The sequence below is a fragment of the Melospiza georgiana genome, chromosome 17 (genome assembly GCF_028018845.1).
Source record: "Melospiza georgiana isolate bMelGeo1 chromosome 17, bMelGeo1.pri, whole genome shotgun sequence".
In the NCBI taxonomy this organism is placed as follows: Eukaryota; Metazoa; Chordata; class Aves; order Passeriformes; family Passerellidae; genus Melospiza; species Melospiza georgiana.
In genome coordinates this window covers 5,095,108-5,121,891 of record NC_080446.1, presented here as the reverse complement: position 1 = coordinate 5,121,891, position 26,784 = coordinate 5,095,108, and the positions used below count along the sequence as shown (strand labels likewise).

The 26,784-nt window shown below is 47.5% G+C and overlaps 1 protein-coding gene across 2 annotated transcripts; it reads right to left on the bottom strand.

The window, feature by feature from the left end:
- Positions 1–1,318: 1,318 nt before the first annotated feature.
- On the bottom strand, positions 1,319–26,698 carry SLCO4A1 (solute carrier organic anion transporter family member 4A1). Of its 2 annotated transcripts, none has more exons than XM_058036485.1 (12): positions 26,657–26,698; positions 14,635–15,632; positions 12,590–12,680; positions 11,607–11,728; positions 11,139–11,250; positions 6,798–6,952; positions 5,942–6,137; positions 5,222–5,387; positions 4,462–4,634; positions 3,998–4,062; positions 3,367–3,515; positions 1,319–2,580 (listed from the first exon to the last, which is right to left on the bottom strand). In XM_058036485.1, exons 2-12 carry the CDS (start codon positions 15,476–15,478, stop codon positions 2,431–2,433), a joined length of 2,223 nt encoding a protein of 740 aa, XP_057892468.1. In that variant the 5' UTR covers positions 15,479–15,632; positions 26,657–26,698; the 3' UTR covers positions 1,319–2,430. The 2 variants fall into 2 exon arrangements, with proteins under 2 accessions (XP_057892468.1, XP_057892469.1); XM_058036486.1 differs by lacking the exon at positions 26,657–26,698 and adding an exon at positions 15,748–15,805.
- Positions 26,699–26,784: the final 86 nt, after the last annotated feature.

Genomic DNA, 26,784 nt, shown 5'->3' with positions numbered 1-26,784 from the left:
GCAAATGGCACCATGGATACACCCCTGCCAAGAACTGCAGCTGGGAAAGGAGAACAAGTGATGAAAAACACACACACAAGTACCTGTGAAAGAGTGATTATATTTCTATGCCTTTATAGCAATATAATACTTCATATCAGATTCGAAAACATACTTCCAAATATTTTAAATTACCTGTACACCTAAACAGCCTGGTTATGGAACAGGAATGCCATGTTGCTGCTCACTAAAATCCTTGAATTGCCAGTCCCACAGCAACATAATAAATGCCCAGAATCCCAGGAGCTTTTGTTTAGCTCTGGAAACAACACACTCAGATAAAGCTCATTTTATAAACACTAAAATTGCATTGCAATATCCATGTATATGTATATATATATATGTATATGTATATACACCCATACATACATACATATATATATATATGAGAAGAAAAAACTTCTAACTTTCATAAATACATCATACATAAAATAAGCTCCCAAAATACATTCATGCATTTGCCCATCTAAGATCCCTGCTTGTACCCAAGGTGTCTAAGCTGGGAAGGGCAAGGCCTGGAGACAGGCTCGTGCTTGCAGGTGGCTCCAAACCCAGGTGAAGGTGTTGGGGCAGGGCTGGGGTTAAATCCTGCATCAGTGGGTCTAATCCTGCCTCCCTAGAAAAACAGGGCTCTCCTGCATGCCCCATCAAAGCTGCACCAGCTGTCCTTCCACAAGCACCAAAAGCCACCATCCATCTCGCCCTTATCACTTTCAGTTTTTCCAGCAGCTACTAGAGATAGAAACAGAATCATTGAACGGTTTGGGTTAAGAGTAATTTTGTTTCAATCCCCTGCTGTGGGCAGAGGCATCTTCAGCTTGATGGTGAAGTTTTGCTCAAAACCCCAGCCAAGCTGGCACTGAGCAATTCCAGGGATGGAGCAGGGGGTGCACAGTGTGCCCCAGCACTCCTCAGGGGCTGGGAAACAAGGGTTTGGAAGCAGAGAGCTCACCCTGTGGCTTTGCTGGAAGGGGATCTGTGAATGGAAGAAGCTGCTTTCCTCCACTGACCTGACTATCAACTCCACTCCCAGCAGCACCATCCCTGCCTGCAACAGGAACACTCTGAGGGTCAGTCCTCTGCTAATGAAGGAAGCAAATGCCCATCCTGTGTGCATCTGTGGAAGCATAAATACACAGAATATAAAAAAAGATCTACAGAGCAATTCTGAGCGGGAGCTGGCAGGAAGGAAGTGCAGTTGTGCAGCACAGGGCTGCAGGTGCTGCCCTGTGACCACGGTGACACCAGGCAGGATTCCAGGGGCTCCAGGATTCCCTGTGGCTGGCTGCACACCAAGCACCAGCCTGGCCTGATCTCCACTCAGAGGGCAGCCAGACTCACATGCGCCCCAATTCCTCTTCTGCCCCTCAGAAAGGTCCTGATCCATATTGCAAGAGCACATTCAAAGGTCGTTTTGGGAACGCTGCCCTCCCTCCCTGCAAGAGTTACAAGCCAGCATCCCCCTTCCACAAGGCAGACCCACCCCTCAGGCTACTGGTCTAGAGACAAACTAAATTCAATCTTTCTGTTTACCCAAACCCACTGTCTTTACAGAACAACCCAAGATAAACATTGCATAGATCTGTATCTCACGCCTTCCCACGCCCAGCAAACAGCAAGAAGTTCAAGTTTTGCACAGTACATTACAAAAGGCATCACTTTTAAACAACACAAATAAAAAAACTGAAGTGTCACCACGGTGTAAACCCTGCAATGAGTGAGGCAGTGAATGTACAGTGCTTGGCAGCTCTGGGAATGGCTGCCTGTAGTGTATTGATGGATTTGCTAATCAAATCTCCTCTCCCAGTAATAGGAACTTGCATAATGAGAGGAGCTGCTCCTGAACAGAGTGATTCTGTGTGCCGTGGGAAGGAGGAGGACACTGCCAGGGCTGTCTGCTTTGCATGCAACAGTTCAAGGGCCAGTGACCCCTTTGCAGTGCAGACTGCAGAACAGCAGTGCTCCTCCCCAGCTTGGAAGTCCCAACAGGAGCTTTGCTACAGTTGGCTTTACAATTGAGATATTCAATACAGTTGGCCCAGATCCTCTGGTGCTTTAAACCCCACATGCTCCATTGGAGTTACCAGTGATTACTTCCACAAGTGGAGAACGTGGTCCTGGCTTGTCACAGACACAGAATAAAGCTACAGTAGCCCTTTCTTTAAATAAAATTAAATAACTGCACGTGGCACCAGCGCACAACTTTAAATGTGCTTCTGCTGTTAAGAAAATAGCAAAGCACACCAGTGGTCACTTAAATTATTTATCTTCAACTAAAAAAAGAATAAAAATTTAAAATATTACTGTTGATTTAAAAACCCCTTGGGAAACTGCATAAAGTCTTCTCGTGGTATTTCTCAGTTTTAAAAAGTCTCTTGCATGTGGACAGCACTATATATTCTCTTCAGCTGGCAGTGAAGGCTTGTGCTCCTGGAGGTCTCTGCTGCCATTTTCAGATGCATCCAAGCTGCCTGGAGGTGACTCTGAAGGTGGAGGTTTGTAGAGTAAACAGGCCACTATAAAGAAGGTTGTCCCGAGCACCTGCAGCCATGGAGACACCTCATTACTCTCTGCTCTCCCCCAAAACCACCCCACATCTGCAATGAGCTTTGCTGAGCAAGCTTTAGGGAGGAGGAGATGTTGGCCAGCCTGGGAAGCAGAGCAGCAGTGAGAGCCAGAGGGGGTAAAAATCTGAATTTAGCCAGCCCCATAGCAATGGGAATTTGGAAAAGTTCAGCCCCACACAGACACCTGGAGCACAGTGCTGCATGAGCCAACACTGCCTCAGCCTTTTGCTGGAAGGCTTTTGAAAACCCCTTTATCACAGCAGCTGCTAAACACTACTATCTAGGGCAAGTGCTTGTTTGGGAGCAGTTAAAATGATGGTTTTCTGCTAATAAATAAAGCCCACAGCTCTAAGCTCTCTTATTTTCTAGCAGTGACTGGGGAATGGTTATTTACAGCCTGCCCACAATGCCATCCCTCACTCTCACTAATACACTGCACTTGGATATTTTACTCAATTTCTAGCAAAAATCACTTTGTTTGCTGTTGGAAGGAGGTATTTCATATGGTGCAATAGAAGCTGTAATCCTAGAAAATAATGGGAATTTAACAGAATGATGGTGTCTGGAGCACCATTACCCGATGAGAAGCTACCAGGGCTTTTGCCTTCCCTGAGAAACTTCTTGTGTGAAAATTTAATTTTGTCTGGGGCTGGGCCAGATCAGGGCAACTCAATTTTGTAAAAATCTTTCCCAGAGCAAAACATTATGTCCTAGAAAGCTGTCTGCTTTACCAGGGAGTGGAGATAAGCAGCAGCATCACCTTGTAGACCAGTCCAGCGATGAGGGTGTAGCGGCTCATGGCTGAGTTCTGGTACACGTAGCAGGAGCCCTGCTCCCCACACTGGTCCTGCCACAGCAGGCAGGATTTATCAATCATGGAGCCAAAGGCAATGGGGCCAGGGATGCCTCCTGTGGGCAGAGAGAGAGGGCACCTTCAGTTTGGGCAGCACTTTGCAGAAAAGCACCAAGATCTGATGACACCATGATTAAGAGAACTCATCCTGCAGCATCCAGAGCTACCAGGTATCAAAAATATGCTGGATTTCAAGATCTGAGAGTCCAGCAGGTCTTTTGGCCATCCTGACCTACATTGCACAAGAGCCAAAAGACACTCACAGGAGCTTCAACACCTCTGCTCCTTTTCCTTAAAATTAGAGCACATTGGCAGGACACTGAACCTGTCACCTGTGATGTGTTACAGAACCCTCCACTGAGTTTGTAAATCACATGCAAAGGGAATTAGGTTGTCCTGAAAGGCAGCAAAAGAAAGAAAGCATCCTCATTTTCAGCAGTGTGTGTCCTACTCCCTTCTTTTCCAACCCAGTGTGTTTTATTCCTGGGTGACAGAACCACCAGACCTTTTTGGTGTTCAAATTCCCTCTGCTCCATACCTAAGGTTCGTACCACAATCCACTGGATCCCGAGTGCAAAGGACCTTTGTCTGTCAGAGACACACCTGGGGAGAAAAAGGGGTTTGTTTAAAAATGCTGCCAGGCTGCATCACCTCCCTGCTTCACAACTCCAGGTCCTTGGAGTTGTGCTCACCTGGGACCTGCAGCTCACCTGGGACCTCCATCCCTCTGGAGATTTAGGGTCACCCCAGTGCAGAGTCCCTCCACCCCTGCTGTCAATGTATCCCATGTGTGTATCCCATGTCAGAGGACAAAGCTCCCAATGCTGAAATTTCCTTTCCCAGCTAGACTGGGACAGGAATTAGTCCTGATGTCTCCAGGCTGCCATCACCTCAGTGGTTCCCATCACACCTTTCCCATGCTTGATCCAGCAGGAAAAAGCAGAGAGGAGGATATTGAGGCTTCCTGCAGTGCTGGCAGAGGACAAGGCCATCCCTGCTTACCTCAGAGTGGCAGTCAGGGCAGGAATGCTGCTCAGGAAGGTGAAGAGGATGACCACAAATATGAAGCACAGGAGCAAGGGCTTTTTGGCACAGGAGGAGGTGCATTTCCCTGCCTCTGCTTTGCCAGAGCCAGGCAGGAGGGCATTGTCAACACAGCTGCATTCCTGGTAGACCTGGGAAAGAAAGGCTGGTGGGGGCTCTGCTGAGGAGAGTGGGGTGACAGTCAAAGCTTTAAAAATAAGAAATTCAGGGAGGGCAGAAAGCAGCTGGTTAGACTCCCAGAAGGAAGTAGAAATCAAGCCGCATTTTTGACACACCTCTGTTTCCAAACAGGAATATCAAGCAAGGGAAATTAACTCTGCCAGGCAGCTGAGTATCACCTCTACCCTCCCTAAGCCTTCCCCTGACTCCATGGGCAACATGCTGGAAGGATGAGGAGCTGCATCATGTTCATCCAAGACTCTAAAGGAGCACTAGGACAGAAATCAGGGGCTTACCAAGCTCCCCGCCTGCCTGGGTGATTTTCCACGGATTTCAGCAGAGTTTGACCCAGAATGAGGCAAAGATGATTGGACACAATGAGAGAAGCAGGGTGACCTCAGAGTACCTCCTGCCTTCATCTCACATGGTACCTGAGAGCATCCACCCTGCCCTGCCTGATTTTGCACTGATTTGCAGCAAATCTCAAACCCATATGAACCAGCCAAATCACTCAGAGATGTGCCACCACCCTGTTCATGCACAGTGCTCCCAGACCTACCTTCTTGCCATTCCTGAGGTTTACAGACACACTTTTGCAGCCAGCGTGGCAGGGGGAGTAGTACATGATGCCATCAGTGCCACAGACAGGGCTGTAGGTGCCCTGCAGGCAGCCACACTGGGCATTGCAGGCTGCTGTCAGGTTGAGGTGCCCACCTGGCAAAGCACTGAGGGAAACACAGGAGCAGTCAGTGAGCAGCTCTTCACAGGAGGAAATGCAGAGAGGAAGGGACAGTGGGAGTTGTGATGGATCCCCAGGTTTGGAAAGGCTTGCATCCCACCAAATTTTAACCATGCCCTGGAACTGTCTCTCCCACAGCCACCCAGGGAGTTTAAGTGACCAGCTCTTAGGGTGACACTTCCATTCAGAGAGGAGATTCCCACTTTTGGTCCAGTTTACCCCACTGGAGAGAGATGGAGGCTGCTGCAAAGGCAGCTGAAGGGTGGAATATCTCCCACTCTGGTGCTGCTGATCTTCTCTCCCTTACTAACTAGGGAGCCTCTTCCATAAACTCCATCTCACTGCAAAACTCAGGACATCTATTTTCTGTGTCTCACACAAAAAATCTATTTTTTTGTCTCACACTCTGGTGTGAGACACCAACTTTCAACACCAACACACCCACACATAACTGCCACCAGCACTGTGTGTTTGAGTTACCCTGTTCTGAGCAGAGCCCCTCAGGACAGACAGACACACAGACAGGGTGGTTGTTGTTACCTTCCATCGTACATCTGGGTTACTCCTGCCATGGGCATGTTAGGGCAGTGGATAAAAAAAATGAAGATGGCCAGCAGACTTGACACTGTGCAAAGCAAACACAGCTTGATGATTCCTGAGCAGCGCAGTTTGAGTTTATTCACGAGGAATCCTCCCAGGAATGTGCCTCCCCCTCCGGCTGGCACCACCAGATAACCTGGAAAGGAAGAGGAAAAACACCCCACAAGTGAGTTTGGAAATGTCAGCAAGGAGTTTTCAGGTTTGAAGACATTAATTGCAGTGTATTTTGCATATAAATGACTCCTTGCTTTCTGTGTGGCTTCTTGGTGGGAGTTCAGTGGATGCTGCTGTAGTGGGTGGTCCTGTGTAACAGCTCAGGTAATTTGGCATGAACCTGTTAAGGCAGCTTTTCCTACCCAGAGATCTTACAACTGGCTCTTTGAGGAGTGCTGATGCTTGTTGGACACCATTCCTGGGTCTATGTTACGGCAATTGGGTGAGGATCTCCCAGTTTTTGGATGCTATTTCCTCCAGCTCTGACATCTCTCCTCAGAGGAAATGTTTAGCCAGTGTTTCCTGGTGATGCACTAGGAGGAATTACAATTATTTTGCCTTCCTCTAGAGGGTAACAGATGGCTACAGAAGTGACACATTTCCTCCTGATGTCAGTAGACGCAGCTCTGGAAATGCACTGGGTGTAGGTGTGCTGATAGGAAATGATCCCATCCAACAGCTGAAGGGGATAACCAGTCCATAATCAAACTGCAAAGCATCTGTCTCCATTCTAAATGAGCTAAAAGTGCTCTTCTATTTGTTGGCAAAATGGGAAAACATTGCAAAAACATGTTTTCCTTACCAAAAAAGGTGGCAGCTTCAGAGGCACTCAAACTGAACTGAGACTCCAGGAATTTGGGTCCAAAGGTGGACATCCCAGCAATCAGGGTTGCTTCAGTTGCTCCTGCTAAGCAGAGGAAGATGAAGGTGGGGTTCTTCAGAAGTAGCAGCACTGACCTGGGAAGGACAAATATATTGGAATTGAATCACAGATTTCAGACACATTTTGATTTCAGATCTTCCAAGTCAGAAGGATCACACACAGCATCCCATCATCCTGCAACTCTGAAAGGAAAAACACCAAAAGGAAGATAATTGGGGTTGAAGGAGGTTTTCCAGTCAATGACACAGAGTACATGTGTGTAACTCACACTAAGGGCATCCACAACTTCTACATGGATGATTTCAGCAGGAATTTTCCAACATTTGGGGTCAGGCTGAGTACTTTGTCTGTTTCAATGGGGCAATACTGAGTGGACATTACTCCTCACCAAATCTCCATAATTTCAAGGTTTTATTAGTGCCTGTTGGCAGATATCTTGGGACTCCTGACTCAACCAAGAGCAACATCCTCACATACACACGTTACTTGTTCACCCACACTCTCAGAACAATAACAACCTCTGATAAGCAGAGATGTTTTGTAACTCAGGGGAAATACCAAGCAAGCCTTTCTATATGGAGGAAACACCTCCAAGACACCTGAAAAACAGAAAGCAATCCTTCTGCCACAATCTAAGCCCAGTTTTACTTGAAGCTTAATGTATAAATTGAGTAACTCCATTTTACTTTGACCCACTGGGATTTAGGAGAGAGCCACAGATATGCCTGAGAAATTGCCATGTGTCATTTATATGCAGATCCAGCAACAATTCCATCCCTGAGATGCAGAAAGGCCCTCAGGCACAGGGAATGGTCTCAATTATCTCTCACTATCTCGGATATTGGACTAAGAGGACTGACATTGATTCTCAGGGGATGTTTTGTAACCAGTTTCAAATTCTGCCCCATGACTTCCCCCTAGCCAAGCCCAGGCCAGTGCCATGGGTTATCCCATTTATGGGATGGGCACAAATCCTGTAAGAGCCATGCCATGGGATGCTCACAGAGCAGAAAGGCACAGTCACCACCTCCTGCTCTGGAGACGTGCTGAGGCTCACAGTCAGATTTATGCAACTTCACTCACATGGAGAATTTCATTACATCAAAAGAACAAAGAAGCTGAAAGACAGAAATGCCACACATTCCTACACTTTGATTACAGGGGGCTTTACACTGCCTAACTCTTGGATTAGTTTAATGCACTATTTTATTTTCCAGATTTTTTTGACTGTGCTTTATTTAGAAGCATAAATTTTAATATTTTAGTGAGAAAATGCTTGTAGATCTTGTGGCTGAGGCAGAAAACAGACAGTGCTTTCACCTTTTTACAGAGAAAAGAGAGTGCTCCCTGCACTAGTGTGACTTTGTACCCTCTGCCCAAAAGTTACAGGCTGGACTTGCAAGTAGGAAAATGCAAAGGCATTCTTTTCAGCACTAAGAATAAGGATTTACTTAATCTGTCTGAAGGCAGAAGATGTAGTTGCGAGGAGCTATGGAACATAAAACCTTACCAAAGACAGCACAAACCTTTTTATTACATCAGCAGGACTTTAAACACACCCGGAAATCACCTAATTCTTGAATAGCCTTGGCAGTGCTCAGCTCTTGCAAAGTGTTTTCAGGAGGCCCAGCACTGCAGAGAAGAATCCCACCAGCTAAAAAAGCTGAGCTTCCAAGGTTTTACTGATACAGACACACACAGGAACTCTTTCTGACATAATGGTTCTCTGAGCAGGGTGGGACCACCTGCATGGTCAGAACCTGCTCCTCAGAGCATGGCATGCTCATAACACCCCAGATAAATGGATATTATCCAATTTTACAGCATGTGAATGGGGGCTTTTCCAGCAAAAATTGACACCCACTGTCACCAGCACCAAGGGAACAGAGGGCACCACATGCACCCCACAGGAACATGAACCAACCTCCCTTTGTTCCATTTCATGGCTTTTCTAAGTCCCACCCTGCACCTAATCCAGGAGTGATCAGTGAAATATTGACCACAGCTCCTTGTGCTGAAGATCAGGGCTTGCCATGCCAGGCAGTGATCCTCACAAACTCCACCCTGCTGCTTGCAGGGACAAAATCTCCCGTTGGTACAGCTCTGCATGCCCTCCCCTTGAGTCCCTCTGCTCTGACAGCAATCATATGGAAGCAGAGAAAGAAAAATGCTGTTTTATCAGGCCTTTTCAACACAAGAGTTAATACAGAAGTGTCTCCAGGGCAGAGGATCAGGCTGTATGGGCTGCATTCCTGTAAGCTCTCAGGCAGCACTGTGCATGCAGCAACTCATGAACCTCACTTAGAAAGGACCTGATGGCATGGAACAGTATTTTATTTCATCAGTATTTCTGCTTATCTTTGTGAGACTGTTACTGCCTGTACTGTGAGAAAATGTGTGGCACACAGTCCCTGACCAAGACAAAAGGAACAGGGAGTGTTCTTTGGCCTCACCCTCCAGCCTGGTCCACGTGTCCCCAGGAGCTGCCTGCACAGATGGGATCTCCTCCTTAATGCAAGCTTCCAGAGCAGAAAGCCTTGAAGGCACTTCCCTTTCATTAATCAAAACCAGGGACCACAAAAGTCTGTTGGGTTCCTGCTTTGCAAGTACACTGAGGTCTGGACTGGTCTGAATTCCCTGATACAAATTCCCACCTTTGGGATTTATTATTCAGAAACAAGGAGTGAAAGATGCTCCTGGAGGAGGATTGTCTCTGTTCCTGCTGTCAGACAGCAGAAACAGTGGGAGCTTTGTTCCAGACAAGCAAGAAAAGCATCAAGCACTGAATATCATCCCTCTCTGCTGCCCTGTTTGTGTTGGTTTTAGCCAGAGACTTATCGTTATTTAAATGCAGGTTTTGAATTCAATTTCCGTGAGCAGAACAAGCCGTGACCTCGGAAAATGGCACCCAGTCAAGAATGCCATTTAATAACAGCACTGGAGTCTGCTCAGTGTAATATTCTTCATACAACTGCCTTAACCCCTGGTAAACTTCCTACAAAGTCTCCAAGCAGTTCAGATGGGTGTGAGTCGTTGTGTTGACACAACACAGCTCAACTGGTGCTGAAAATTCCTGTTCTGAGCACCTGTTCTGCTTCCATCCTCCTCTGCCAGCACAACAAAGAGCACAGCTAATGCTCAGAAGTGATTGCTGGCAGCAGCCTGGGGTTTAGCAACATCTTTGCAGGGAGCAGCCATCACACATGGATAAAATCTCCTCCCTAAAAACGGTCCTGGGAGAAATAAAAAAAAAAAAAGGAATATCTCAATGGTGACAGATCCCCTTATTGACTGCAAACTCCAAGTGGAATCAATATTCAGGTATCTCTGCAACATCCAGAGTCTCCATGCCAGCTAACCCCCCGCAATAAATAAAGCAGCACCTCTCCCCCTGCCCTCCATTTCAATACAACTCAGCACAACAACAACAAAAAAAAAATCATAAAATATTTTAAAAATCCATAACAAAAATATGTTGTTAAAAGATCACATTTTATTTTGGCTCCTGCTTTGTTCCCATCACAGAGCTGAGCAGCAGCTCAAGATTAAGCAAGTTGCTGTGTCACTGCCTTGCTGGAGAGATAAGAAGTAGTAATATATAAAAGGTGGCTGGAAGATGTGAAGGGAAAAGAAAAAAAAGGAAACCAAGAATAAAAGAGAAAAGGAACTGAAAGTTACAGTGTGGTATATTTTGTTCCCTGGCTTTGGAAGGGAGCTGTGAGAATCACAGGGCCTGTTTCATCTCGTTTCTTATTAAAAATGACAAAACAGGGATCTAACCCAAGTAAAAATAGAGGAAAGGAATAAAGCCTTGAGGGGTTGGGGAGGAGGAGCTGTTGGAAACACGCAACTGGGCCAGGTGAGGCAGAAATAATGCTGCTGGGGAGAAGGAGGGAGCTGGCAATGCCTGGGCATCTCCCTTCACCTAAAGCTGGGCATCAAGCCACTCTCAGTGAAACTCGGTGTGTGGCACAGCACTGCAGGTGGACATGAGCTTCTGAAAACCCAGATGGGACCAGCCACTTGTCCCCTGCTCCCCCATGGGACCCCCAGCACCAGCTCTAGCTCAGCCTCTTTGCCAAGAGCTCCCAGATCTTGATAGGACCAGGCACTTGGACACCTGCTCTGCAAGAAAGTGTCATTGCCTGAAGAAGGGCAACCCCTTGGAGCTGGCAGGGCTGAAGGAAGCTCAGCTCGGGCTCATCACTCTCCCTGCCCTTTGCAGGGCTCCCTAAGCTCTGTGTGGGGTGCTTTTCTCACCGAGGCAGGTCTTTCACTGTTTTCCCAAAGTCTGGATCCAATGCTTTCTTGTGGCTGCCATCCTTCAGCTGATGAGCCTCAGACACCCTCATGACGATGTAGCGCTGGGACCCTACATGAAAAATGAGAGGCAAAGGGACGAGGAGTGTGTCAGACACAGGGCATGGATGCCACTGAAATCATGGATTTACAGGGGGAAAACCCAACATGACATCCTCCCTCCACCAACAGCTGCAAGGGACAAGCAGTAACAGAGACAGATGGGGTGAAATCCATTTAGGAATTCCAACTTAAATGCAGGAAGCTGTTCCTTTTCTCCCAGGTCCCCAGCTAGACACATGCAGGAGGATGGATGGAAGCCCCAGGGCGAGAGGAGCACTGTGCAGTGCCAGCCCCAAACCCAGAGCCCAGTAAGGAGCACTGTGCAGTCCCAGCCCCAAATCCCAAGCCCAGGAGGATTCCCCGTACCTGGGAGGCGCTGGGGGTAGCCCAGGATGGGGATGGAGATGAGCAGAGAGGCAGCTCCAGCCCCCAGGAAGCCGATCCACCAGGCCCCCACCCACAGCGTGTTCTCTGGGGCCATGTCAGTCCTGCAGGAAGAGAAGCCAAAGGGACAAAGGGACAGAGGAGATGGTTGGGGACAGAGCAGGGCAGCCCTGTGGGTCTTGCCCTGAGGCTGGCAGGGGCTAAAGGGTCATGGGGGTGACAGCAAAGGACACTGAGTGATCTGATGGGGATGCCATGTCCTCCATCCCTCCTGCCTCAGCACAACACGAGCCCAGGAAATCACACCATTCTCATCATTCACCTCACTGCTTTTCAGCTGAGGGTTGCAAAGATCCGTACTCCACCCCAAAAACATCCTTTGCAAAAAAAAAAACTGGTGGAAATAACTCATTTCTTCCCCTGGAAACCCATTCCCCTTTTTAATCCATTCATCTGGCCTAGTAAATGGTGTCCCTGCCTAAGGCAGAGGGGTTGGAACTAGATGATCATTAATGTCCCTTCCAACCCAAAGCATTCTGTGATTCTGTGATCTACCAAAGAGCCTGGAAGGAAAGAAGAATAAATCACAAATATCACAAAGCAAGGAGGGACTAAGCATCCTGGTGGGATGGCTGGGAGGGCGAGCAGCACTGCTGGGAGCACCACCTCATCAGGGAACTCATTCAAAAAAATCCACCTGCTGCTCACAGCCTCATTAGCACAGGCAGTGCAGCATGAGGAAGGATTTAAGCTGACAGGTTTGTTAGCAATTTCCCCTCAGCAGCAGCACTAATGCAAACCACCCTTCCAGCCTCCCTGCCTGCAGACACACCACCCAACACCCCAGGCACGCTTCCACCCAGCCACCAGCTCATTGCTCCAGATCATTGGTATTATTTTTTTCTACCCCAAAGGAAACACAGAGCAGAAAGGGAAAGGAACAAGATTTTTTTTTAACGACTTACTCTCTGCCAATTTCAGTATAAATATTTAGAAACATTCCTCCTACCAGATAACCCGCTGCAGGCCCAAGGATTGCAGCAGTGTAGAAAACAGCTGAAAGGGAAAACAAGTCGTGTTAGACAATGTCAGCCAGGGATCCCCAGTGTGATTCCCTCCTGGATGCAGGATGCTCGGCCTTTGGCTGCCTCACACCCTTCCCACTAAACCACCAAGACACAAACCCAGATCCTTCCAACAAGTTTTCCTGTCATGTTTCTGTTCCAGGAAAGCTTTTGCATCCAACCTGGGAAGTTTTATAGTATGGGGCAGGTAAAACTGGTTCAGAATTAAACAATATTTAGCAGGGACGCTGCTGAACCCATTGCACATCCTGACTGGCACAGCAATGAGCAGCAGGATTCTCTCCCCACTGACAACACAAAACGTCTACACTAAACACAGCGCCACTGGCACTTATTTCAGTTTGCTGTTTAAACCATGACACATGGAAAGATCAACTTGCTGATGATCTCCTTGTGATCTCCTTCCCACACGGCCTTCTGATACAGCATGGGCAGACAGACACATTTTGAAATTGCTAAAAGATCACCCTTTTGGCACTTCCACCAACAGGCCTGTGAGTGTTTGGCAGCTGCTGAGTGACCAGTGATGCAGAGGAGTGAGCTGAGCCTCTTCTCCTGGCTGTGCTTTGCTCCAGCAGTAGCTGAGCAGCCCAGTGACCATCCCTGCTGTGCTGAGGCCTGAAGGGATGATGATCTAAAGATTTACATCAGATATAAATGATGGTGATAAAACACTGGCACAGGCTGTCCAAACAGGTGGTGGATATTCCATCCCTTCACAAGGTCAGACTGGATGTGTCTCTGAGCTGAGTTGAAGGTGTCCCTTCTCATTGGACCAAATGACCTTCAAAGGTCCTTTTGCCCAAACCATGCTGTGATTCTGTGCCCCTTTGCACGGATATGGGGTATGGCCTCACGGCTGTCTGCCAGTGATGCTAATGCCACATGGCTGGCCCCATGCCAGGAGCAGGAGGCACTGCCCACCTACAGGGCACAAGCTGTGGGAGGAAAAATACCCAACCGAGCTCACAGTTTTCCTCCTGGTAAATAATCAAAACAGAGCCACATCCCTCTGAGTTCCACCTTGCCCCTCAACTGGAAGAAAAGGTTAAGCAGTGTTGGGAGAGGTGCTCCCAGAGTGGACTGGGAGATGATTCTTGGGGTCTCCAGCTGGTCAGAGTGACTCCAAGTTGGAAAGTCTCTTTTCCCAGCCCAGCAGCTGAAGAAGGAGTCAGAACTCTTCATTTCTGGGTCTCAAGGTTGTTTATTGTATCTTATCTATAAAATTATTTCTCCTGACCTGCTGAGGTCCACTCAGCAAGACAGTCAGAGGCACTCTGCCTGCCCTCGGGGCAGTGTTATCTTTTTATACTAAAAACTACGTGTACAATATTTGCAATTACTTTCCAATACCTATCACCTATGTTAGACAGTGAGCTTGGTAATTGTTTTTTCCAAGGGCTAAATCAAAGGCACAGGGGTCTTGGGCTCTGTGCCAAGGTCTCCGAGCCCCCTGCCACAATGGGTTCCCACAATGATGAAGGACCATGACCTCTCCCTCCCTCCCACCACCCTGCTGCTAAAGGGCTGGAGCTGCCCTTCTGTCACAGACATCTTTTAATGGAAAATCCTTTCCTTAGGATTTTTCCTCCTGAGAAGCTGAGAGGCCCCAGGAACAAAATGTAAACAATGGTTATCTGCTGCTGTGGAATGCAACAGGTGCATCTGTGATTGTAATGGCCAACCACAGCCCAGCTGGCTCAGATAGAGAGTCGGAACCACAAGCCTTTGTTATTATTCATTCTTTTAATATTCTTACCTAGCCTTCTGATGAAATCTTTTTTTCTATTCTTTGAGTATAGTTTTAATGTAATATATATCATAAAATAACAGATCAAGCCTTCTGAAACATGGAGTCAGATCCTCGTCCCTTCCCTCATCCTAAGCCCCTTGTGAACGTGGTCACACCCTTCAGCCCCACTCACCAATGTACACAGGGGAGTAGTTGGTCTTGACGTTCTCATCCAAGTAGGTGACGCCGAGCGTGTAGAGCGGTGTGGCTCCCATGCCGTGCAGGAACTGCCCCAGCATGAAGACAAACCTGTAGCCAGAGAGGCTGGAGGCGGCCTGGGAGCAGGGCAGGCTCTGGTTCGCCCCGCAGACGCCCACATGGGCCGCCGAGCGCGCCTCGTAGGGGCCCGTGGTGAAGTGCGGCAGCGCGAAGAGCAGGGAGCCCAGCCCCATGAGCAGCACGCCCCAGCCCAGCCAGCGCGGCTTGTGGCCGTTGCCCCCGAAGTAGCTGACGAAGGTGAGGCAGACGCAGGCCGCGATGTCGTAGGAGCTGGCGATCAGCCCGCTCTGGTAGCTGCGCAGGTCGAAGCGGCGCTCGATGGAGGTGATGACGGTGTTGATGAAGCCGTTCACAGTCATGCCCTGCAGGAAGGAGGCCGCGCAGAGGAAGAACAAGACTCCTTTGGATGTGTTGCAGGGCTGCAGGCAGCCGGGGGTGAAGGCCCCCCAGCCGCAGGCCAGTTCCTCCCCTTGGGCAGACACGTATTTGATCCCTTCCTCGAGCGGCGTCTGGCCCTGCGCCGGGCTGGGTGTGCAGAGGGGCTCAGCAGAGGAGTCTGAGGGGCTGGGAGCCCCTGAGGGGCTGGGGGCCCCCGAGGAGCCCACACCATTGCTCAGGGGGGTGCTGCAGCCATCGCCCTCCCTCGCTGTGCCCAATGGCCGGCCGGCCTCGCCGCCATGAGGGGATGGGCGGGAGAAGTCGAGGGGCTGAGCGAAACAAAAGCCATTTTCTCTGGTGGAGTTCTGGGGCATTGCCATGAACGGGAATGCAGAGTCTGGTGGCACACTGAGGTGGGCTGGTGGCCAGGGTGGCTCTGAGGGGCAGCAAGGAGATGCAATGTCCAGGAGATGCAATTTTCAGCACTTACTTCAGTAGGGAGACGGTGAAGGTATGAGCCAAGACCATTCTGATCTGTGCAAAGAGAATTTTTACATGCCTTTATACAAAACAATGTTCAAACCCCTCAAATATTCTTAATTTTTTTTCTTTTTTCTAAGACGTATAAGCATTTCACTATGCAGTTTACCTGGTCACATGCCTTCCACCATGGGATGTGCTGGTACCTCAGGTGTCAGGGCATCACTAACATTACAGAAAAGAACAAAACATTCAAGAGCCTTTAAAGAAAAGCACCTCTAAGGCAGTGTCCCCACCAACTGAAGCCCCCTATCCCTCCCCTCTGATAAAGACCTGCATCCCCCTTCTTCCCCCTGCAGAGAACAGCCCACACAGCTACAACTTTCCCACTGCTAGAAGTCCTTTGGTCTCTCTTTCGCACTCTGCCAATAACAGTTTATAATTATCCTGAAAAGTTTCCACAGTCAGATTGATTTTATTCCAAGCCCTCAGATCTGTTTACAACTATTCAGTAAAATCCTTTCTATAACTAATTAGACTACATGCCATTTCAGAGCAGGCTGGAGGGCAGAGGCAGCTGACTCTAACCTGATTACCAATGCAGACTGCCTTCTTTCACCCTGTTCCTGTGCGTTGCACCACCTGACCCTGCCAGCAACCAAGAGTATTTTTCCTTAAATGCCTTGGCTGAACTATAAATGATGAAAATAATAAGGTTCTCCCTTGAATACTGGTCTTAAACATGCAACAAATGCTAAGCAAGAACTGTTTAATAAGAGAGCATCCTCAAAGCATCCTGTATTTCTCAGTAATTTTGCCAATGTCTGAGAGCTTCCCATAAAAATGTTCCCCCTGAGATGACAGCCTCATCATGATGGAAGTGGAAAAAAGGGCTTTTTTTTCCCTGATAAAATGAACTATGTTCAGATGACTGTAACCTGGTAATATTGCAACCTTTGGTGAAGACTTTAACACTTATCTGTGTGTTGCTGTAAAAAAATGATCGACATTTGCTAAATAGATGTGTTTCTCTGCACCACTAGGTCTTGCAGGCACTGGGGCAGGAGGACTTGGCAGAAAGTGATGCTCAGATCACCACCAAGGTGCTGCTCCTACCCCAGAAGGGCAGGGGGGGACAGCCCACACGTGCTACCAAATCTTAAACATTCATGTCAGGAGTTTACAACACGTGTTTACAATACATCTGGTCAAAGTATTGGGCTTCATAAACAAATGAGGTCCAACTTTCACTTGCAAATAACTTTATCTCAATTACCCTGTCTGGGGAGCAGTGTTCATGGACTATTTCCTATTTCAAGCTCCAGATTCCAGCAGAGATTTGATGACAGTGCAGGGCAGGTGAGCCTGGCATCACTTTGCAGCTCCACACTGGACTCCTCCAGGTAACTCCTACCTTAGTTGGCTGAGTACAGCCAGGTAACTTTGATCTGTAAAGTGTAAATGCAAAAAGTGACTGCAGGGGTGGAAATTTTGCTGCAGAGACAGACTGTTGTAATGTGCTGGCACAAAAAAAATGATGCCTTGCTGCAAGGCTCTATTTTTTCCACTTTTTTTGCCTCTCCAGTGTTCTTATGACTCTCACAGCTCTAAATCTGTTTCTCATCTTTGGATGCAATATTGGAAGCAATAAATAAGCCTGCTTTAGCACTCTGTTAAAGTCAGGAGTGATTATTAGGTGCTGAATCAGGCTCTAAGGGGCGGAATGGTTCATACTCATGTAAATCAAACGCCTCCTTGCACAGCAGCCAGGGCTGCAGCTGCACCCTCCTCCTATCAAACTTGTATCAGACTCATGTCTGATGTTACACTTGACTGCACTTGTAAAGAAGGTTTCTTGGCTGGGGATTGATTTTGCTCTCACTGATTTCAGCAGATAGAAGCAGCACATCTCTGTTATTACCTGATATGCAAGCAGGAGCCCTGAGCTCCCCAACCGGCCCAGCTTCACCCTGGAGGAAAAACTCCTTTAAACACTGGGATCTCTCCTTTGATACCTCATGAATTTATATTGCTATTTTGGTATTTCATGAGTCAGGAGAGAGGTTACAGCTCTTCATCAAAGGTTTTATTTCCTTGGTGGCAGCGGTCTGGGCCACCAGACCCAGGTGACCACATCATCCCCTCTTCAACTCCTGCCACTGTTAACAGCAAACAGGGTGAAACATTTCCAAGAAAGCAGCCAGCCTTTCCTCCAGGCAGCAGATGTTTCCCCCCACTCAGAAGCTTTCTCAGCCCCAACACTCCCTCCTGTTCCCATCCCAGTGGACCTGGGCTAATGACTGGTGCCCAGGTGCCGTGGGCAGGGAGCCCACTCCCGCTCTGTGCCGCCCCCCAGAGCTGCTTGGCACCTCCTGAAGAATTTATAAACTGGCTGTGACACCTTCACTGTGGGTATCAGCTTTCACAGGAGCCATATGCCACTTCAGAGGACAAAATATAATCTTCAGGGGAAAAAAATCCAAGCAACTTCATGCACTTCCTAATCATTCATATTCTTCCGAGCCATCCATTTATTGCCTCCCATTCATCTCTGTTTTTAATGACTCAGCGGGTGATTTCTTGCTTACACTGAATCAGTCCCAATGCTATTATCTCTCTGCCATAGATTTCCTCATTTTGCCTCAAGATTTCTACTTTTTTTTCCACTGTACAGCTGGTTCCAGAGTGCCAACATTATCGAGTCAACACAGCAGAAGTAGCAAGGCAATGAAAGCATATGATTTGTATTTCCTGATGAAATCTGTAAAGACTTCCCCCCCCATAATATTTAGCATTAAATCAATAGTAAAACTTACAAGCTTTTCATCAGGTGATCATTTAAAAAGTCACAGGACCAATTAAAAACATTTTGTATTTCTGCCAAGGACTGCAATGAGATTAATGTTGCAAATTAACTCATAACTGACATGCAAAATAATCCCATTTGCTGAAACATGCCCAATAATAGTTAATCTTCCCTTCCACATTACGGTTTTTTGACTTTTATATGGTATTATTGTGGCAAATAACATCAATACATAACTTCTGCTTTCCACAGCTGAGCACAGTTTATGAGTAGACTTAGCCTTTTTTTCAATTCTATTGCATACATGGAGATATTTCCTAATGAACAGGGGTAAGGGATTAAAAATGATCAGGAAGTGTACTGCAAACAGGATAAGAGCAGCCCCAGGCAATGCTTGGTGGCTGTGATGGGTCTCCTCTATTTTTATTTTCCTCAATGTGTGAGCAAGCCTGGAATTACTGATCAAGTACTTAGAATCTGATCCATATCCAAGTCCATATCCAAGTAGCAAGCTCATATTACTGCAGCAAAGGATAAATTAATCTGGGTTTGTCCATTTAACTTCTCTTGGTAGCACACAGGGAATTTTCCTCGGAGAGTTTGGCTCCAGAGGATTAGCAGCACTCCTTCTGTCATGGCTGATAAACACCATACGGATCAAGTGTAATCCACTGGCTGCTTTAGGAGTGGGGAAGCCTCCAGAAGTGAGATAAATCCACGTCCCAGTCCCGTGAACAGGGCTTGTCCTTAGGGCACTGGCTCAGTGCAAGGGAGATAAAAGCAAGAATGGGATGAGTGAGTTGTTCTGAGTAACACTGAGCTGGTTTCCTGGCAGCTGAGGAACTTCACCCAGCTCACACCAAGTGTAAACCTTACATTTTTAGCCCAATTTTTCAAAGCATCCCTTTGGATCAGCAATACAGAGGATGCTGCTGTTGTGGGATTGGCACGAGGACTGGACTGGAACGTTTGATAAGCAATTCCTGTGGGAACAGCGTGGTCCTGCACACATGGAAAAGTTTCAGGAATGAGAAACACACCCAGAGAGCAGCCAGCTGACCATGTACTGAATGCTGTGCTCACCATCAGTGCTGCAGGGCCAGAGGGAGGATGAGGGAGGAACTTCCTAGGAATGGAGGGCAATAGGAATATCCTGACTCATCCCTCATGTCAGAGACCAGCTTTTACATCATTAGACCTACTGGAGTCTGAAACATGGAAGACAGCAGCAAAAACTGGCTTCAAGTCATCACATGAGCAAGGACATATTTATAATTACATAAATTCCAAACAGTAGAGCTTAGCACTCACAAACCCTTTGTATGTTTTCCAAGTGCTTTCCATTCACTGGGAAATTATTGCAATATACGCAAGGAATCAGGAAGGTGGCTTGGATAATTTTCAATTAGCTGCTCGAAAATGCTTTGAAGATACATCTAGCCAGATTTTCTGAGTCTATTTACTTGTTCCAGCTTATCTGTGCAAATACAATTGGCTGCAGCTGCCTCAGAACATCTTTAGAAACTTGCAGTGCCAATGTACAGAGCAGATTTAACCCGGACATTGCTTTTTGCCATAGCACAGATTAACCAGACAAAAGGGTCTTTTATGCTATAATTCCTAACTTCCCCCTCCCTAATGCCACTCTTGCTTTAATGTCTTTTTGCTACCCATACATTTGGCCAGTGCTGGCATTGCACTGTGCCTTCCATCACTGCCACTGCCCATGGAGCTGGGTGTTTCCAGATACACCACCAGCATTTTCCCAACCCCTAGCTCTGCATGGTGTAATTTTCCATCATTTGGATTCTTACAACTCATTAAAGAATGTTACATATTCAGTACTTTTTCTGCATGGGCTGCTGGTCAGCTCTTCCCAAGGATTACCAGTTAGTTCCTACAGCTGTCCCTTCTCTGTTTCCAAGCAGAAGATGCAGACTCAGGCAAATCCTTTATGATGTAAGAAATTAAACGAAATTAGCAAAACCCAAATAAAGAACACGAAACACGTGATTCTCTGGTGCTTCTAAAGATAGAAGCACTAAAATGCAAAAAATGCAACATCCTGTGTTACACAACTCAAGGATGCTGAGAATGAATGGATTTCAGAATAGATGTGTTTCAATAATAGATGTATTTCAAATAATAGATGTATTTCAATATTATTGAGATTCAATAATCTCATGTTGACATTTACCATGGTTTACAGGCACTTACACTTTTTTATACTTACGGTTTGATCAATATGAAGGTAGAAACAAAAAAGAAAACCAGATGGAATATTAGCAGGAAACTACCTAGAATTCACTTTTTCTTGAGACACAATTGCTTTCCAGCTCTCTTCTCTGCACTACAGGGACTTTCTGGGGAAAATTACATACTACGAGGTCATTTTGCTCTACCAGCCAAGGACAGAGCTTGAGCTTTCTATGACAAATACTCCAGCTTAGCGCTGTGTTGGTGGGCTGGATGCCCACTCATTCAAGTCCAACCAGACAACACAGAGCTCAGTGAAGTACATTAGGAGAGCTAAAATCATCACAGAAAAAGAAACTTGCTGTTCATCAGCACCTCCTGCAACACTCACCACGGGACAACATGAGATGGGCAGGTGGAAACACAGAGCCTGGTGAGAGCAGCAGAGACACACACCAAGGATTCAGCTGAGGGAAGGGCATTTCCCCACAAATCCTCCTGTTTTTTAAAGATCAGCAAGTAACAGCTTCCCCAAACAGCCCAGGGAGCCTGAGCTCACCGGTGCACACCGCTTAGCCTGGATCTTGTTTAACATCCAGCGATGCTCCCTAATCCTCTTAGGTATTAGTCTTGAGATTCCTGCCAAGCAGGGGAACAGCAGAGCCTCCCAGACAGCACTTAAATGAACTCACTGCTTGAAATGTGCAATGCTTCAAAATGCAGCAGAACTCCAGCTGTTCTGCTTTGGTTAACCTCAGATTAGCACCTTGGAGGTCACTGCGGCGTGCAAAATGCAAAGTTAAATCACCTCCATTTCTGTGCCTCAGGTGACTCCCTAGGAAGCAATTCTGCTCTAGGACTGCAATTTTTTCTCTCATAATGACTTGTTTAAAGCTAAGTACCTAATCTGAGTTAGACATTCCTATTGTGTCTCTGTTGCCAACTGCAAGGAGATCATCACACTCAGCTTACCCACAGCCCTCAAATCTCAGAATTGCAGAATGGTTTGGCTTGGATGGGAGCTCAGAGACCATCCAGTCCCTAACCATGGGCAGGGACACCTTCCACTACCCCAGGCTGCTCCAAGCCCCATCCAACTTGGCCTTGGACACTTCCAGGGGTGCAGGGGCAGCCACAGCTTCTGTGGGCACCCTGTGCCAGGGCCTCAGCACCCTCACATGGAATAATTTCTTCCTAATATCCAACCCAAAACTACTTTCTTTCAGTTTGAAGCTACTCCCACTTGTCTATCACTCTGTGCCCCTGTAAAAATTCTTTCTCCAGCTTCCTTTAGGCACTGGAAGGGGCTCTAAAGTCTCCCCAGAGCCACATTTTCTCCAGACTGAACAACCCCAGCTGTGAGAGCCTGTATTCCCAACAGAAATGTTCCACCCTCAGTCCTCTCCCTGTCTCCACAAGGATTATTTTGCGTTGCTAAATCACCTATTATTGCAGATATGATCTGGAGAAGGAACAGGTACACAATCATATTTCTGTTGGATTAGCTGAGGCTATTACTCCCAGCTTATCCTGGCCTCGTGTTGGCTACCACAACAGAAACAATATTTGATCTAGCACAAAGCCAGATGGTGCAAAATTAACCCATTCAGCACAAATCTGATGTGGCACAGGGAATTTGGTCCAGCATTGGCACAGGCTCACATGGCTGTAAGACTTCTGACATGGCATCTGCAGCCTCTGAGTTTCCTGATACCAAGTACTCCCCACCCATCCCCTAAAGATGACCTAAACAGGCGTCACACTTCATTTTATTTCATGCTTTTAGATAAACAGAATGTCATCTTGCAGATAATTTGCATTTGCTCATGCAATGCCCTAAATCTTGCCAGGCTGTGGTACATTGGGGGATTTCTCTGAAGAGGGCAGATCCATATTTGTGTCACTGAGAGGAAATGATGAATACTTTCAAATGGATGACTTATCCTCATTCTCTGACTCAAAACCCCACAACCAAGAATCAGAGCAGCTATGAAATGAAGGGCAGGAACTAAAACCAAAGGGGAATTGGGGCAGAGCACAAGATCAGCACAGTGGCCACTGCCACCAAGGATGGGTGGAAGAAGCCAACCTGGCATGCTCCCTCCTTAGAAACCTCAGACTCATTCCAAAGGCAGCTCCTTGTACTGCAAGCTCCAACAGAGGGTGCAGCAACACCTCATGCAGAAAGGCCTGAACATCTCAAGCATGATGCCCACAAAGCACAAGGGGTTTTAAATGGGCAGGTGCATCCTGGCTGTGCTGTCCGTGCCTGCTGGCTTCTCCCATGGCTGGATGCCTCTAAATAAATAAATAAAAATCCACTCTGATCAGAAGAGGTGAGACTCCACCAACTCCTTTGAGAGGTGGAAAAATGCTGAGCCATATCCTTCAGCATTGAGAAGCCCAGCTCAGTATGAAACAGCAATTCTACACACACACATCCACATCCACACCCAGGGACAGAGACAGAGATGTTCAGAGGTGAGTGCACACACCCTGCAAGCACCACAGGCCCTGCAGGCTGCCACATCCTTCATCTGACTGGCTGAGATTCTGTTTCCTACTGGGCTTTTAAAGCAAAAGAATATTGAATTAAAATTTCAAACCTGATTTATTTGGAATATGGCAAGCTAAAAAGATTGATGCAGTTTTTCAAGGAGAGGCTAGGAGACAAGAAAAGTCTAGAAGAGCTCAAGAACTTCAGATATTTTGGGGACTTTTTATTTCTGTGTCATGGGTTGCTACCATTTATCAAAACTCTAAAATCTAAATGTTTTTTTTCCTCTCTTAATCCCATCCCAAAAAATAAATTCCTATCACAGAGGATATCCAAAGCACTTGAACTGACAAATATGAAGCTATAAAAATGACAAAAAGTAGTTTTTCTTGGATTTTTTGGTTCAGCCAGAATATTATAGAATCAAAGTATTTTTAGGGAAAAAAGTGTTTGATCCTGCTTTCTCAACATAGAAATGACTCCCTAACTCCTTCAAACCACCAGCCACAGTTAACAAAGCTTGTCAGCATTTCATTTTTCTTCTTGAAGCAACCAAGCCAAGCTGTGGGAGCTCCAGTGACTGAAGATTATTGATGCCATACAGCAATATGCCATTAACAATAGCAATTAAATTCAGTTTTATTGTAACTCTACAGATGTCAGTGAAGTAGCACAAATGAATAAAGGCGACTTGACTGCTTCAGGAATTTCAAGAGCTGCTGGAAAGGATCAGCAGTTTGCTGAAGGAGGTGAACCAGGATAAACAGAGTATTTCCCACTGCTCAAGCTCATTTACAATCTAGAGGTGGAATTGACAGTATTTCTGGCAGCAGCAACATTGCAGAAGCCCAGGTTCAGGGGTACTTCTGCCTGAAGAGAGATTTAAGGTTAGAACAACAGTGCTCTGCTAATAATAAACACTTCACTGCCTCATCACACGTTCTCCTCTGCACTCGAGAGAGCTCTGACATAAAATCCACTGAAGTTAGCGGCCCTCTCTGAGCACTTGTCTACGATCACTTATCCCATCTCTGAAGTGGGGTGGATGGTTTTGTGTGGGATTCACAGAGCAGATGAAGGCTCTGGCTCTGTGGGAGCGTTTTCCCCGGACCATGTGCGCAGGAACTCTTTGTTCTCCAGCCCCGCGTCCAGCGGCTCGCACGCCACCGGGTCACTCGGGGCCAAGATGGAACAAAACTAATCCTGTGGTGGGGAGCTCTAGGAATACATCAGGGCTGAAAAGGGAGAGGAGAGAGGCTGCAGGAGAGGAGATCCCACAGGCACACAGGGCTGGGATAGCTGGGCGCAGGTGCAGGGAGAGCCACGCTGCCACTGACTGTGGACAAAGCCCCTGATCCTGCCTGGGGCGCGCTCTGGGCTGCTCCAGCTCCCAAATTCTGCTCCTCTGCACAAGGATAAGCCCCTCACCAGACCAAGACAATGCGATTTTTAACTGTGCTGGGGAAGCACAGCACCCTTCAGGGTGGCCAGAGAAACCCAGGCCAATGCAGTTCATTACATCAATAACAGCCTGTGCATGGTTGATAACTCTTACTGTTGCCTTGACAGAGACCTCAGTTCATTAAGCACAAAATCCAAAGGGGGAATATCTCCCCTGAAATCATACCCAGCATCTCACTAACCCACCAGGAAAAAGCTGCCAACTCTGTTCCGTGGGTGCAGAGTCTTGCAAAACTTTTCCACCATTCACTGTGATTATGCAAGATACAAATGTCCCAGGCTCTGAATACCCAACTTACAGGCAACACCTCAAGGAACACATGAGGAAGACAAGAAACCCAAATGGTAAAGCAGAATGCATGGTGACCTGCATATTAGCACTTTCATCCATGGAAAGTCAGGATTCTGGGCTTGGCACACCAAATTAAAACAAAGAAAGGTAAAATAAGTCCTCAGTGATGCGTTTTGGGGTGGACTGAGCAAAATGAGCAGCATAAAACAGAGCAATGATTCCCTGCTACTGCAGGGTGTAAAGCCCCAAATGGGAGGGCAGGATCCTCCCCAGCATGTTCCGTGCTGCAAAGTCACACACACACAAAAAGATTAAAACTGCCTGGAGGAGTTTGCAGTCATGAGGCTCCGAGCAGCTGGATGCTGATCTCCCTAAGCCGGTGGGTATTTCTTTTGTTAGTGGCTGATCCCATCTTCCCCCGTGCCTGCAAATCTCTAATCTCTGTAAAGACTTCCAGCGAGTGCTTGCTCAGGTAGTTCCTGGTGTCGCTGGCCAAGAATATCCAACCCAAGGAGGAATCGCTGCTTCCCAGGCTCATCTCTCATCCCAGGGTCACACTTCGTGTTCCTGCCACTGTCACCGAGCAGGTTTGCCCCGTGGGCAGGAGAACTGCAGGGACTGCCAGAGGAGTGGCCGCTTCCCAGGGCTCCAGGTGGCTCCTGTGACACCTGAGCGCCTCATCACTCACCGCAGGGCTCTGATGGAGCCCTGGCAGGGCAGGTGGCTCTGATCTGTCCCCCCAGCCCGCCCAGGGCACAGAGCTGCTGCTTCAGTTTCCGACCACTTTTGGCAGTTTGCAAGCCAGACCTCTTTGCATATAAATAGCTACTTTTTTTTTTTTTTCCTTTTCATTATTTGACTAACTCGTTCCACCCCCAGCTTCAACCTTGCTCACGTTTACAAGAACTCTGACACACTTTTCTGAAGATCTCCTTTGTGATTATTTCTGCCTCAAATGCTATTTTAGTGTCTGTTTTTACAACCAAGTGGCACTACAGAAAGCAAGAGCCCAGAAATATATATACATAAAAAGAGGTGCCAGGCAGGGATAACTTCAGGTTTGTAGTGTGTTGCTTGGTAAAATCAAACAGACTATAAAATGGTAATAAAATGTTAATGCAACAAACTCATGTGATTAAGGTCCACTTGCGCTTTTTAGGCTCTCAGAGCTGAAAAACATGGTTTTATTACAGCAGCTTTTGATTTGTATATTCTGAACAAATGGGTTATAAAAGTAATATAGGGCAAGTAACTAAAGTGCTCTGATTCCACCAGCATCCTGCCTGCTACTAACTTCAGTTCGGCGCCTGTGAAACTGATTAGTTTATCATTAACGTAGCATTTTTTTCTTGTAGTAAGGATCCCGCCATGCCACTTTACTACCTTCCCCTACTTTTAAAGGAAATGAGCATCTTTTAAATTTTCTATAGCAAGACATCACGCTACAAGGAAAACCCCAAACCGCAGTGATTCAGTCCGAGCGCTGCTCCAGGCAGCAACGCAGCCTTGCAGCATCCTCTCAGACCATCGCAAAGCGGAAAACATCAATGATTTGGGGCCATTTCGGTCACTCTCCCCTCGTGATATCCACCGGGCTGTTCCCAGCCACCAAAAGCTCCCAGAGCGGGGCTGAGCCCGCCGTGAGCTCCGCATCCCCATCCCCATCCCCATCCCCGCGCCCTCGGGGCTCCCCCGCAGCCGCGTGGGCACCGCCCGGCAGGTCCTGCCCAGGCTGGGGAGGCTCTGCCGGCCATGCCCCGGTCTCGCATCTCTCCCCGCACCCCGTGCCCGCTGCAGTGCCCAGTGCGATGCCCGGTGCCCGGTACCTGCTGCCGCCGCCGCCGCTGCCCGCGCTCCGCCGCCTCCGCTCGGCGCTGAGCGCGGGGCCGGGCCGGGGCGGGCGGAGCCCTGACGGACGGACAGACAGACTGACAGACAGCCGCTCCAATCGCCG